General features: G+C 44.2%; 2 protein-coding genes across 2 annotated transcripts; one reads left to right on the forward strand and one right to left on the reverse strand.

The window, feature by feature from the left end:
* Positions 1–3,964: 3,964 nt before the first annotated feature.
* LOC138887393 (uncharacterized) lies at positions 3,965–6,548 on the forward strand. Its single transcript, XM_070169143.1, has 6 exons — positions 3,965–4,048; positions 4,147–4,324; positions 4,949–5,088; positions 5,202–5,678; positions 5,751–5,849; positions 6,042–6,548. Exons 1-6 carry the CDS (start codon positions 3,965–3,967, stop codon positions 6,546–6,548), a joined length of 1,485 nt encoding a protein of 494 aa, XP_070025244.1.
* A 1,943-nt stretch (positions 6,549–8,491) lies between these two features.
* On the reverse strand, positions 8,492–8,803 carry LOC138887394 (uncharacterized). Its single transcript, XM_070169144.1, has one exon. It carries the CDS (start codon positions 8,801–8,803, stop codon positions 8,492–8,494), a length of 312 nt encoding a protein of 103 aa, XP_070025245.1.
* Positions 8,804–14,968: the final 6,165 nt, after the last annotated feature.

A 14,968-nucleotide genomic window follows, 5' to 3' on the forward strand; every position in this document is an offset into this window, starting at 1 on the left:
GGTTTATAAAGTGTATTAAAAATAAGTAGAATTTAAAGTAATTTGAGATAATTCTTAATTATGTGGGTAATTGGTTAATTATCAGGTAGTAGGATATTACCTAATTAATAAATTAGTGGATAAAAATTTAAAACCCCCACCCCACCCCCACGTGGTAGCAAGCCACTTCCTAAGAGATATGACTCTTAGTCATTTGTAATTAGGTGGCAAGATAATGTGTTGGTAACAAGACACCTCCCTTCTAATATTTTCTTAGTTAGCAACGTTAGTAACCAAAACATATCATTCTACCAAGACACTTCTTTACCTCGAAAATGATAATAATAATTAGATTTGATTTTGTGGTTCTAAAAATACGTAATTTATTTTTATGCTAGTTGTTAGGCAGTAGATGCTAAGTGTGAGACTAGAAAATAAGATAAGGGATTGAAAATAGAATGCTATTCAAATCGAGAGGCTGAGAATTGGGGCCTCGAGCCAGGCTACGGGGCTTCGGGATCGAGCTAAGCGCTAGGCTGGGGCCGATTGATGAGGAACTAACAGTTCTAACACTTGCCTTGGGAATCTCCCGCTCGTTTACCATAGCCGCCGATTTTCCCTGCCCCGAGGTCGAGCATAGGGAACCATCGGGATCGGGCGTTGAACTATGCCTCAAGCCTCGTGAAAATGGGCTATGGAATGTCATAATGGTCATAAAATCGGGCTCTCCGATTTTAGCCGTATACAGATAGTCCCCGCGTTTCTTAGAGTAAAATGATAAGAAACGGTCTTGAATTCTTGCTTTTTCGATACTCCCATTATGACGTCAGTTCATCATAGCACTAAATGCCATGACTCAAAGGCTGCGCAGAGGTTGCTATCAATACGATTATCGAGAAGCCCACGAACCGTCATTAGTTCAACCTTTTCGCTCCTCGAACATTACACAAATGGCTTCTATAAGTACTTCAACTTGTTTTGCCATTCACACTTTTACAACATCAAGTTTTTAGGGCTAAGTTAACTGCTTCCTACACCCATCTTCTTTCTGTGCTTACTTCTTCATCCTCTTCTGTAGAAACCTTTTTTATAATTATGGCTAGAACCTCTAGAACGGTACCTCAGAAAGAGGGCGCCGCTTCCTCATCATGCCTGTCCAAGGGCAAACCAAAAACACCTTTGACAGTTGATCAATGTACCCCCGATCACTTCGATACAGTTTCTGATTTTTCCATCAAAAATCCCCCTTCTACCTCGAGTCAATGCGAGCTCGTATCTCGTTACATCAGCGTGGTGACCAATACGCAGAGAGTGAAGAAAGACTACCGATGGGGGTGGCAGTTGAAGTAGAGATCCCCAAGCCTGAGGAAAGCATAGTAGACTACAAAGCTGGCTTCCTCAGTGTATATACAGATCCATTCACTCAAGATCCCATAGATCCTTCTTCCCCAAAGATAGATCCAGTGATTCTTAATTTTTTCCGAGAGTACTGAGTGACACTCGGTCAATTCTATCCCTCTTTTTGGAGGATCATTTACATGCTCCAATATTTTTCCAATCAGGTCGAGGGAATGACCTTTACCCTCAATCACCTGGTCAGGTTGTATAGCCCTCATTTCTACCAAGGTTTGATCAAGATTCATCCTCGATCTATGAAGACATTCTTTTCGAGCATTGATGAGGACAAGGATCGGGGGTAGATGAGTTAGTTTGTCAGAATGAGGACATCGAACATTATCCCGCCTGATAGGATGCCATTTTTGGAGGAATGGAATATGCAGTGTAAGTGTTCCTACTTCGAGTTCGTTTTATTGCCCCTTCTTTCCCCTTCTGAAATGATCTTCTTTTGACTATGCAGCCACTATTTGGTACCCCGCCACAGTTCAGAACCTTTCGGGGTGTATTAGATAGCTAGACTCTGCTTTTCCTTACAGTGGGCGTTCTTGGCGTGATTTGGCCAAGACTCGGTGGCAGGCTAAGAACCATGGTAAGTACTTCTTACTGTTGTTGCCAAATTTCTTATGAGTATTCTTCGTGGTGATGAGTTTGATACACCGTGCTTATGTAGGCCTCGGTGAGGGTGTGTCGATGAGATCGGCTCCCGCTGGTGAAGAAGGAACCTTGAAACCCGGCAAGGGTAAGAAGAGGAAGAAGTAAGCTTAGACTGAGTCTTAGATTAAGATCGACGCCACGGTCTTGGCTTTGGCTGCTGTGTCAAGTCCCCCCACTAAAGATAAAGGTGATGATGATGATGATCGCCCTTTGGCACAAAGGGCAAGATGGGGTGCGGATGTTCTGCAGGCAACTAGATGTGGACCTAACCCATGTTGAGGACCCTCGAGGAGGGTTCGGGCGCAGTCCCCAAGCTTCAAATCGGACATAGAACAGTCTGTGTTGATGAAACGTTGGCTGCCGATTCTGGAGGGCCTGAACTCGAAGCTTCTCGGGGTCGAGAAGAGATCCTTACAGAAATTGATGCCCTGGGTGGCTTTAAATTGCTTCATTTTCACCGGGGGAAATTAGGGATGCCCAAGATACGGGTATTGTCGGTGTGGGGGTCTCTCATGGAGGGGAAGATATGCTCGAGGACTACTTCATTGGAATCGACAAGGACACAGACCTTGATGCCCTCATCGCTCTCGAGGAGGCTGAGAAGCTTCAACAGCAGATAATATTCTCGACATACCATTTGCGCTTCAAGTTTTTACCTTGCCTTCTCAACTTTTTTTCTTTTGTTATAGTTCAAGAAGTTGTATGACCATGCCTTCTCTAAGCTCCAAGAAGAGCTTTCATGCCGTGAGAAGGAACTCGAGAAGCTCACCTTGGAGCTAAATAAGTCGGAGACTTCCTCCGCCCGAAAGGAAGAGGAGTTGGGTGAGCTTCGGGAAAGCATGGAGGGGGTGCACCAAGAAAGGACCAGCTTTGCCGAGCAAGTAACACGGAATTCATGTGCTCATCTTTTGTTCAAATAACTTGATATTCATGATCTTATTTTGCCTTTGCAAATTGGGCAAAAGGATGCCCTGGTAGGGCAACTTCGGGAAGAGGTAGTGGCCAAGGATGTGGAGATCCTCGAGCTGAACAGGCAGAATGGGGTCATGACCTTGGAAAAGGACCTTCTACGGGGTGAGTTGACCTCAACCCAGGAACTTCTTCAAAATGCTCAGAAGGAGGTCACTACACTATCTGTAGCCAAAGATGAGGCTGTTGAATATGCGTCCTCATACAAGAAGGATGCTGCTACTACAAACGCTCGAGTCAGGGAGATATCTGAGAAGGCCGAGCAGAAGTTGGCTCGGGCCGTTGCTTATGCTCGTCGACGAGCTCGGAGGCAGGCCCTCGAGGAAGCAAACGCTGAAGGTATCGATCTCCTTGCTGAGATCGAGAAAGCTAGAATCTTGGAGGAGAGATCAGTGCCTTCAACTACTTCAGATGAGAACTCTGGAAGTGATTCAAATGGTAGTAAGGGTGAGGAATAGTCTCACGCCGTCCTTTCTGCTTCTTCTTTTCTTCCTTTTGGGTATGGGCTCCTCGGGGGAGTTTTGTAAAGACATATTCTGTCAATGAATTTTTGAGAATGCAAAGAGATCCCTTTATTCTAAGTCTTCCAATTTATTTTCCAGTGCTTATGTAAAGCTAGTCTGTTGAATCTTGATGTCGGCTCTTTTAGAGCCCATACTCGGAGTAACCAAGGTCCTCGAGATCAGGCACCATCTCAAGGCTAGACCATTAGCTCTTCCGGGGCCTATTTTGTAGTGGCAGAGATCCTCGAGATCGGGCACCATCTAGAGGCTAGACCTATGTTGATAGCCCTTTAGAGCTTATTTTTATTTTGACAGAGTTCCTCGAGATCGGGCACCATCTCGAGGCTTAGATTTATATTGATGGCCCCATAGAGCCTATAGTTATAACGACAGAGATCCTCGAGATCAGGCCCCATCTCGAGGCTGGATTGATACAGGAATCTTGGCCCCTCGAACGCCGTATGACGGCGTCATTTGTATGGCATGATTGCAAAGTGACTGGGGTGGTCCCACCGGTACACTTCCCCAAAAGTGGCAATGACATGGTCAAAATTAATGTGCCTTTAGGGTAGGCGAGCAGTCCCTGCTTGCTCTATATATGAGCTTACTTTCCTCTTATTTGAGGACTTTGCTATTTTTGTAGAGCTTTTCCTCCTTGCATCAGTGCTTCCATCGAGTTAGTTCAAAGCTTTCATTTAAGTTTCCATCTCCTTCTTCTTGTTTCACTGTTGTTATGTCTGCTATGCCCAAATTTGTCCACCAAGAGGAGGAGAGTTCTGCCTCTATTTCCTGCTCGGTCGGTGGTACACCACCGGCGTCCGGTGAGCTAACCTCGAGGTGCTTTGTCTTGATGAGGGACTTTTCGTTAGAGAGACCGCCCAACATTCAGGGCCATCGGGAACATACATCGAGGTTTGTCTCATCAATAGGAGAGGAACACCTCGAGGCGGTTAGGAGAGACTGCGGATGGGGAAAAAGGTGGTATTGCAGGCACCTTCCATGGAAGAGAGCATCATGACTCATGTAGAGGGGTTTTTGAACGTATACACGTACCCCTTTACGTTGGGTACTCTTGACAGAGTCGTGCTCGAGTTTTGCAAAAAATATCAAGCTACCCTGGCACAGGTTCACCCGTTATTTTAGAGGATAGTGTTGATGATAAGGTACTTTGCTGGATAAAGTCGAGCTCGAGTTTACCCTCGGCTACCTCGTTAGATTGTAATAGCCCTTACATTATCGAGGCTTGATTGCTCTACAATGTTGATCCACCCGTCCCTTTATTACTAGTACTGAAGAAGACGGGGACCGAGGGTGGATGAGTCAATTCGTCAGAGTGTGGATCATTGAAATTATACCCATAGAGTTCCTGCCATTTCCCCAGAAATGGAATTTCACACGTAAGTGGTACACTTGTGCTTTTATCATTTTATTTATGGTGGGGGCAGGCTCCATAAAGAAGTTTTCCTTTCCTTCTCTACAGAAATCCCGTGGTTGCCATATGAGGTCCCTGATCTGGTGGATTGGACTCGGAAACTGGCAGCTTGCTCAACTTTCGATGAGCGTAAGTGGCAACATCTGTCCAAAGGTAGATGGGAGGCCAAACACCACAGTACGGGCTGCGTGGCCTATTTTCTTTGAAAGGTACTTTCTTTTATGTGTATTAACTCCGTCACTGCAGGCATTTGAGAATTTTCCGAGATAAGACTGTGCCCACTTGGAGAAGAGGAAGGATCGTCGGCTTCGAGGCCGAGGAATGATAACCAACTAAAGGAATCTTCGAATGACGAAGATGCTCATAGCGAGGCAAGCCTTGCTCGGAGGCTCAAAGAAGATGTATCGGCTGAGCTTGTGGCACCCGAGGCTTCTAGCCTCGGTAGAGTGTCTCCTCCTTTGTCGCTGTCTTCTCTTCCCGTTAAAGGTACTTCGAGGGATACGGGCGTTTTATCGTCGTCTTCTTTTCCCGTCGAAGGTACTTCGAAGGATATAGGTGTTTTGATTTCATCTTTACCTCCTGTCGAAAGTACTTCGAAGGATATTCGAGGCCAGGGGCCGCCTAAATCAAGCGGGGTCTCGAGCGACCATGTCCCTACCAAGGTCGGTTCAACTAGGGCCGGTGAGACCAGGACAGTAGATGCATGTTCAACCTTTGAGGAGGCTCAACGGCTTTGTTCTGTGGTGAGCTTTGGTTGACTTTGTTGGTTTTTTGACTTTACATTTTCGTTTTCTCATTGAACTCCCTTTTCGTAGGCCTTTGACAAGCTTAAGTCCAAGTTGCTCCGCTGTCAAGCCAGGTTGAGGAAAGCCTTGGATGGGAAGAAAACCCTCAGGTTTCTTTGTGATAAAAGGGTAAAGGAATTGAGGCACCTTTGGTATGAGGCGAATTGAAGCCTGAACTACGAGAGCCACCTCAAGAAACAAGTAACCTTTACTCCGAGGGAATGCATGATTCTTCTTCTATCCTCAGAGATTAATATTTTGATACTTCAGTTGTAGAGCAAGATGGAGGACCTGGAATGCCTTTGGGGCGAAGTTGGCTAGGCCAAGTACGAGTGTAATGAGCTAAGGGATCAGATAGATGCCCTAGTTGCGTCCAAGAAGAATGCTTTGGCGAAGGCTTCTGCCCTCAAAGTACAACTCCAGAACGCTCGTGAAAATAGCTTGGTCCAGATGAGCGGGATCGCAAGTCTCGAGTCTGACCTTGTGAAGACGAAGGCTGAGGTCGTGGATGTCTGGGCTGATGCTGAAGCGATTCGAGCTAAGGCTGACAAGAAAGTGGCCATTTATTTAAAAGATGTTGCCGATGCTCAGGCTAAATTGAGAGGGGCTTCCGATCGGGAGAGCAGAAGCAATGAGTACGCCCGGTGCAAGTCTTGGAGGGAAACCCTCGAGGAGATCCACGCTAGGGGCTTTGACCTCTCGAAAGAGATAGAGCAGACCAGGTCGGATGAACACGACACCAAGTTCCTCGTTTGTGATTCTGAATATAATGAGGAAAGTGGCCGACTGAGCCGTAGTCCTCGAGGGGAAAGTAGAATAGGCTTTTGATTCTTTGTGTAATGCTCTTAGAAATCATTATAGATGAAGCCTTGTATTGTTTCACAAATACATATATAAAGAAACCTTTTAGTTTTCTCCTTCCATGAATTTCCATTTGTTTGTGTATGTCTTTCTTTGTCTTGAGTTTTGACATTCGTCAATGATTTAGCCAGATGAATTGGCCTTCGAGTAAAAACCCTTAGGTTTACAAGTCGGACCTGAGGCTTGTTGTGTTGGCCCGTAGGCTCTTGCACATTCGGTCAGCACGACCTCTAATTTGGGCTGGCGACAATGGCGCTTACACATTGGGTCGGTACGACCTTTAATTTGAGCTAGCGATAGTGGCTCTTATGCGTTGGTTCGGTATGACCTTTTCATTTAAGCTAACGACAGTGACTCTTATGTGTAGGGTCGGTACGACCTCTTAATTTAAGTTGGCGATAGTGGCTCTTACGCGTTGGGTTGGTATGACCTTTTAATTTAAGCTGGAGACAGTGGCTCTTATGCGTAGAGTCGATACGACCTCTAGTATAGGCTTTATTTTTCCCTCGTTGAAGTTTTTATGTTCGTCCAACACTTCGACAATTCGATAAAGACCTCGATTGTGAGTTGTTATAGATGAGCACATCGGAAGGTTTTGCTCGATAGTTGAATCGTTTTGAAGCCTATTTGTTGTTTGGAGCTTATATGATCGAAGCTCTTTTGCTTATGCCAAGGGTAGCCTGGTTAACCGGTTCTTTTCAAAGTATTTCGAAGTAATTGAAGGCCTGTGATTTTATGGCGACAGTCGGGCATCCCCGAGTCACGTTAGTTTGGCTGGTACAGCCTTGTGAATGCAGTCATTGTATTTGGCCATAGCCTTTAGTCCCCGAGTGAGGTAGCATTGGCGTCTATAATGAGGGTATGCCTTTTTAAGGGTCTTCCAAGTTTGAATATATAGCCTTAACTTTTAGATCGGGATTATGCCTTTTGTAAGGTCTTATAAATTTGAGCATGCCTTTCTTGAGGTCTTACAGATAGGTTACTTGGTACAAGTATAGTTTATGCCTTGCTTGAGGTCTTACAGGTAGGCTACTTAGTATAAGTACAGATCATGCCTGGCTTGAGGTCTTACAGATTTGGGCATGCCCGTAAGTCTTATAGCATTAAAGATGCCTCATGGAGGTCTTATAAGCTCGATGTTGCCCACATGGGGTCTTATGGCCTCGAATTTTTGATAGCTCGATACGGCGAAAGTCCCCGAGACATCGAGAGTTCTAGGCTTTGGAGCCATTTTTTTATGTTGCCTCATTGAGGGCTTATGAGCTCGAGGTTTTCTGACCCTGAGGTCTTACTGCTTCGAGTGGCTCTGGGCCATTTCTTGTAAAAATAGCAAACTTCTTTGAAGCAAAGAGTGTTTTGATGGTAAAATTCAAAAAATATTCCTTGATTACTTGGTACAAGTATACATAGTCTTCCCTGCTGAGGGTTTGATTGTTCTATGCGGACACGGTTCTTTCGACCATTTGGCCTGATACATCATTCTTCTATTGAGACCCTCTTTGGATCATCTTTATTTCTCTGGGGAGATGACCTCCCGAGGGGATGCCCCCCAGTATTCGAGGTTGATTGAAGAGAAACCTTGAATACTTGTTGAGTTCTCCTTAGGTAGCATATAAATGTTGCCTCGTTAAAACCTTGCCGGTAAACCCTTCTTGGGATAAAATCCGATCGAAGGAAAAGAGTGCAACGCATACTTTAAAACCTAAGGCCTTCAAGTTGGAAGGTAATTCGATGCTTCTAACTGGACGCCTGTGCAAAGGTTAGTATCAATCGTAAATAAAAAGGGAGTCAGTTATACCTCAGTTGTGATGGCGCTCGAGCCTCGATATGCTTCAACCGCTCTATTTAAGGATGTGGTACAATCCCTTGTTCGTTCACTCGGGTGCAGCCGAGGATGTAGCTTGTGATTGCTACTTCGCTATTTGCTTGTCCTTTGGCTCCTTTGATATTGAAGGTGTCGATGTTGGTGCCACATTGTGCATTGCGAACATCTCTCTTGCAGCATGTTGCTCCCCATATACCATTTTTCTTCCTTCCTTTGTTGGAAACTTCATCATTTGATGAAGGGTTGATCGTACTGCTCTCATGCAGTGTATCCATGGCCTTCCGAGCAAGGCATTGTATCTCATGTCTCCTTCGATGACATGAAACTTGGCATTTTGGGTTGTTCCGCTCATGTTGATCGGGAGGGTGATTTCCCCTTTAGTTGTTTCGCTCTCCATGTTGAATCCGTTGAGGACTCGAGAGGCGGGCACGATCTGGTCGAGCAGTCCGAGCTGCTCCACCACCCTCAACCTGATAATGTTGGCCAAGCTACCTGGATCCACAAGTACACATTTAATTTGAAATGTATTCACAAGAAAAGAAATTACCAGTACGTCATTGTAAGGCTGAGACAGCGTCTCGATGTCCTCGTCACTGAATGTGAGAGCGTCCTCGGGTATGTAACCTCGAGTTTGCTTTTCCCTGGTGATGGATATTTTTGTTCTTTTGATAGTGGGTCCCTGTGGGATGTCGACTCCCCCAACAATCATGTGGATGACATGTTGTGGTTCTTCTGCTTCATTTTTCCTATTCGCCTATCTTTCCTAAAATAGATTTTTGGCTCGGTCACTGAGTAACTCTCGGAGGTGCCATTTGCTAAGTAGTCGGGCTACTTCTTCTCAGAGTTGTCTGCAATCTTTGGTCCTATGACCGTGTGTGCCGTGGAATTTGCACACCAGGTTGGGGTTTCTCTACGACGAATCTAATTGTGCGGGCCTTAGCCACCTAGTGTCTTTGATTTTACCTATGGCTGATACGATGTCCAAAACATCGACGTTGAAGTTGTACTCAAATAACCAGGGTGCCTCAGTCGGCCCTGTGTATCTGTCGAATCCAGCTCTATTTATGAGTCCTCGAGGATTCTGACCTCGATCTGTCCTTCAGTCATTTTAGGGTATGTTACGCCTTGGGGTGTTTCTTCGATCCTCTGTATATGGTTGGAACCTTTCCTTGTTTGGCTTTGGCTCCTTTGCCAAGATCTTGCTAGGATATACTAAGCCCAAGGGGGCTTCCAGTTGGTCGTCCTCGACCCTAATCTTCGACTAATATCGGTTGTGGACATCCGACCAAGTCACGGTGGGATATTCAACCAAGTTCTACTTTAGCTACTTTGAAGCCATCGAGCTTCGTTCGTTCAAATCTTGGGTAAAGGCTTGCACTGCCCAGTCATCGGAGATTGGCGGTAATTCCATTCGCTCCATTTGGAAGCGAGAAACAAACTCCCGCAACATCTCATTTACTCATTGTATGATTTTGAAGACGTCGGACTTCCTTGTAGCAACCTTGATGGCACCGGCATGTGCCTTCATAAAAGAATCTACCAGTATGGCAAATAAGTCTATAAAATTCGGGGATAGGTTGTGATACCACATCATGGCCCCTTTCTAAGTGTTTCCCCGAATTTCTTCAACAGGACGGATTCGATTTCGTCATCCTTCAGGTCATTTCCTTTTACTGCACAAGTGTAAGCAGTGACGTGCTCGTTGGGGTCTGAGGTTCCGTTGTACTTTGAGAGATTGGGCATTCTGAATTTCTTTGGGATGGGCTTTGGAGCCTCACTTGACGGGGATGGTTTTTGTACGAATTTCTTTGAATCAACACCCTTCAAGATCGGGGGTGCGCCCGGGATCTGGCCGACCCTTGAATTGTAGGTCTCTAACTTTTTGTCATTAGCTTCTATCATCTTTTCACCGATTCAATCCTCTTTGTGAGGTCCTCGAGCATCTTCATAATAGCAGGGTCGGCTGTTGACCCGTTGTCACTCAATCTCTCCGGTACTTGTTCAGCTCGAGGAGTCATTTCTGGTGCTACTGTGCTTGGAGTTTTTTGGTGGCTTTGTAGTTGAGCAACTACCAGCTGTTGTGCCTGTAACATCTCAAAAATAACGAGAAGGCTAACCCTGAGCTTCTTGTTGGTTTTCTTGGCGTATACTCTTGTTAGTGTGGGAGCCTATATCGACATGTTGGGTGTTGCATGAGATCACATCCACAGGAATTGGTTCCGGTGCATCCTCAGGGTTTCGTGGTGGTACACCGACGCCTAGAACAGCTACACCATTCTCTTCATGGTCTTCAAGGCCGTTGTTTTCATGTGCATTCACTGAGTTAAACATTTTGACCTGAAATCAAAGATTCTTGGTTAAGAAAAAGTGTAAATAATAACTTGTGTTTTCGGTAAACCGGCACAAAAACAATCACTATTATTTTTAGCCCCACGGTGGGTGCCAAACTATTTACCTCGAAAATGGTAATAAAATTAGATTTGATTTTGTGGTTCTAAAATTACGTGATTTATTTTTATGCTAGTTGTTAGGCAATAGATGCTAAGTGTGAGACAAGAAAATAAGATAAGGGCTTGAAAATAGAATGCTATGCAAACTGAGAGGCTGAGGATCGGGGCCTCGAGCCAGGCTACGGGGCCTCGGGATCGATCTAAGCGCTAGGTTGGGGCCGATTGACGAGGAACTAATAGTTCTAAGAGCTTTGATGAGGGCTCTTTATGATCAGTGATGAGTAGTAAATGAAGAACAATAAATGAAACGAAAGAAATGTAAGTAATAAATCAAAAGAAAGGCAATAAAGAATGTTTTAAGTTAGAGATCAGAGAATGTTCTTGTTCTTGTATTGAATATCATGTGTGCAAAAAATAACAAGGGTCCCCTTTATATAGGAGGGGGAATCCCAATATAGTACATATACATTTATTACAAAGATATGTGGCTGGTACAGTCATTTAATGCCATGGTACGAGCTTGTACTATTCTTATAGACTTGGTCATCTCTACCCACTTGCCTTGCGAATCTCCCGCTTGTTTATAATAGCCGCCAATTTGCCCTGCCCCGAAGTCAAGCATAGGGAACCCTCGGGGTCGAGCCTTGAACTGTGCCTTGAGCCTCCCGAAGATAGGCTATGGAATGTCATAATGGTCGTAAAATCGGGCTCTCTAATTTCAGCCGTATACAACACTTCCCTTTTGCAAAGTTAGCAACGAAAATTTGTACAAGATTACTACAAAATTCCTTACCCAAAGTTTGTGACCATTTCTAAGTATTCTTACACAAATCCTTGAAGCTTCAATATTTTAGTTTCTTGAATATTTCCTCTAACTCCGCGATCTCTCAATTTCATTTTGCATGCAGATCATTCTTATATTCTCATTAATCATGGTAATTGGATATTCCTAGGATGTTTTATCTTCCGAAATAGTAAACAATTCAAACGAGAATTATTAGAACCGTAGCAACGTAAAATTTTGTAGTTCTAAAGGAGTACGGTGCAACCTTTTCCAAGAATAACATAAGAATTTTTCCCTACTCCAGGTAAGTTAAGGCTATCTCTTCTTTCTTTTTGGCATGATCTAAATTATACAGAAGAAACGAGCAAACACACAGTTTTCATAAATGACTCTATTCATAGAAATACTAAAGGTCTTTATGTTCTTGATTCCACGTGTGACATATATTATATCTTCTGTTCATGGGTCTCAGAATAATACGCAGTTGATAAAGTTTATCCAAAAGGAATGTTGTGATTATTTACATATTGTCATGCACTTTATTCATTTATACATGTACACTCACCCACGACCAGATGGTGTTATATACGCATATTTATATGTATATATATGTATATGGGATATGGGAAAAGGTTACGACGTTATATATGCACCACCACCTGATTAGTTGGTATATTGTTTACCTTGAAAATGGTATTACAATTTAATTTGATTTTGTGGTTCTAAAAATACGTGATTTATTTTAATGCTAGTTGTTAAGCGATAGAAGCTAAGTATGAGTCAGGAAAATGAGATAAGATCTTGAGGACAGTATGTTATGCAAACCGAACGATCGTGAGTCGGGGTGAATCAGGGTCTCGAGCTGGCATACGCTGGGCCTCGAGGTCGAGCTAAAATACTTGACTGGGGATGGTCGTTGAAGAACTAACAGTCCTAAGGGACTTGATGATGGCTCTTTATGATCAATGATGAGTAATAAATGAAGAACAATCAATAAAACACAATAAATGTAAGCAATAAAATCAAAGGAGCGACAGTAAAATATGTTTAAGTTGAAGAGCAGAGAATGTTCTTGTTCTTGTATTAAATATCATATGTGTTACAAAATGATAAGGGTCCCCTTTATATAGGAGGTGGAATCCCAATATAGTACAGGTACATTTATTATAAAGATATGCGACTGTTATAGCCATTTAATGTCACGGTACGGACTCGTACTATTCTTGTAGACCTTGTCAACTCTAATCACGTGCCTTGGGAATTTCCCTCTTGTGCATCATAGCCATCGATTTGCACCACCCCGAGGTCGAACATAAGGACCCTTGGGGCTGAACCTCGAGTTGTGCCTCGAGCCTTCTAGAGATAGGCTATGGAGTATCATAATGATCATAAAATCGGGATCTCCGATTTTAGCCGTATACAGATAGTCCTCGCGTTTCTTAGAGAAAAATGATAAGAAATGGTCTTGAATTCTTGCCTCTTTGATGCTTCCATCATGACGTCAGTCCGTCAGGGCTTTAAATGACATGACTCAAAGGCTACGCAGAGGTTGTTGTCAGCATGATTATCGAGAAGCCCACAAACCGTTATTGGTTCGACTCTTCCACTCCTCAAACATTGCCCAAGCGGCTTATATAAATACCTCAACTGTTTTTCATTCATACTTTTACAACATCTTCAAGTTTTCAAAGCTATGTTCATCATCTTCTATATTCATCTCCTCTCTGTGCTTGCCTCTTCATTTTCATTCTTAGAAACTTTGTTATAGTTATGGCTAAATCCTCCAAAATGGTGCCCCAAAAAGAGGGAACCACTTCTTCATCACGCTCGTCCAATGGTAAACCAAAAACACCTCCAAGTATTGAGCAATGTATCAGTGGACACTTAGATACGATCTCCAATTTTACAATCGAAAACCCACCTTCTACACCGGGCCGATGCGAGCTCATGTCTCGGTACATCAGTATGGTGATCGACACGAAGAGAGTAAAGGTAGACAGCTGATGGGGGGAGGCAGTGCAAGTAGAGATCCCCATAGCTGAGGAAAGCATAGTGGCACACAAAGCTGGCTTCCTCAGCGTATACACATACCCCTTCACTCTAGGCCCTGTAGACTCTTCTTCCCCGCCGATAGATCTGGTGATTCTTCACTTTTGTCATCAGTACCGAGTGACACTCGGTCGGATCTATCCTTCTTTCTGGAGGATTGTTTACATGTTCAGATATTTCTCCAACCAAGTCGAGGGAATGACCTTCACACTTAACCATTTTGATCAGATTGTATAGCCCACGTCTCTTCTGAGGGGGTTTAATCAATCTACACCCTTGATCCGCCAAGACATTCTTTATGAGAATCGATGAGGACAAAGACCGGGGATGAATGAGCCAATTTGTTAGAGTAAGAACCTCGGACATCATCCCTACTGATAGGATGCCATTCCCAGAAGAATGGAACATAAAGCGTAAGTATCCCTACACCGAGCACATCTTATTGCCCCTTCTTCTTCTTATGAAGTGATCTTTTTTTTATTATGTAGCCATCATTTGGTGCCTCGGCGCGGTTCAGAACCTTCCAGGATGGATCGAACTATTAGACTCTACTTTTACATACAGTGAGCGTGCTTAGCGTGATTTGGCCAAAACGCGGTGGCAGGCCAAGAACCACGATATGCTTTCATTATTGTCATTACCAAGTTTCTTATGAGTATTCTTTGTGGTGGTAAGTTTAATACATCATGCATATGTAGCCCTTGGGGATGGCGTGTCGATGATACCGCCTCCTCCCGATGAAAAAGAAGCCTCGACACCCGACAAGGGTAAGAAGAGGAAGAAGGAGTCATCGACCGAGTCTCCAAAATCAAAGAAACCCAAGGTCCGCAAGCCTAAGACCGATGCCACGATCTTGACTTTGACTGATGAGGCAAGTCTCTGTGAAGATGATGATGATGGCGATCGCCCTTTGGTACAAAGGGTAAGACGGAGTGCTGATGCTCCACAAAGTGTTGGTCGGAAGGCCGTTGAGTCGGGGGTGGTCGATGTGGACCAAACTCGTGCTGAGGAGACCCTCGAGGAGGGTTCGAGCGCAGTTCTTAGCCTCAAATTGGACATGGTATAGTCCGTGCCAGCAAATCCTCAGCTGGCAACTTCGGAGGGCCTGAATCTAAAACTTTTCAGGTTCGAGAAGAAACCCTTATAAAAATTGATACCGTGAGAGGTTTTGAATTGGGCCCTTCATTTTTTCTAGAGGAAATAAGGGATGCCCATAACAGGGGCACTGCCGATATGGGGACCTCTCAGGGAGAGGATGATGCGTTCAAGGATTACTTCG

This window comes from Nicotiana sylvestris, chromosome 3, assembly GCF_000393655.2.
Source record: "Nicotiana sylvestris chromosome 3, ASM39365v2, whole genome shotgun sequence".
Taxonomy (NCBI): Eukaryota; Viridiplantae; Streptophyta; class Magnoliopsida; order Solanales; family Solanaceae; genus Nicotiana; species Nicotiana sylvestris.

Coding starts and splice junctions, on each gene's coding strand:
- LOC138887393 (XM_070169143.1), top strand. CDS start 3,965: ATGACGGCGTCATTTGTATGGCATGATTGCAAAGTGACTGGGGTGGTC. Junction 4,049..4,146: donor CCAAAAGTGGCAATGACATG/GTCAAAATTAAT, acceptor CTATTTTTGTAG/AGCTTTTCCTCCTTGCATCA. Junction 4,325..4,948: donor TGGTACACCACCGGCGTCCG/GTGAGCTAACCT, acceptor TGGTGGGGGCAG/GCTCCATAAAGAAGTTTTCC.
- LOC138887394 (XM_070169144.1), bottom strand. CDS start 8,803: ATGGAGAGCGAAACAACTAAAGGGGAAATCACCCTCCCGATCAACATG.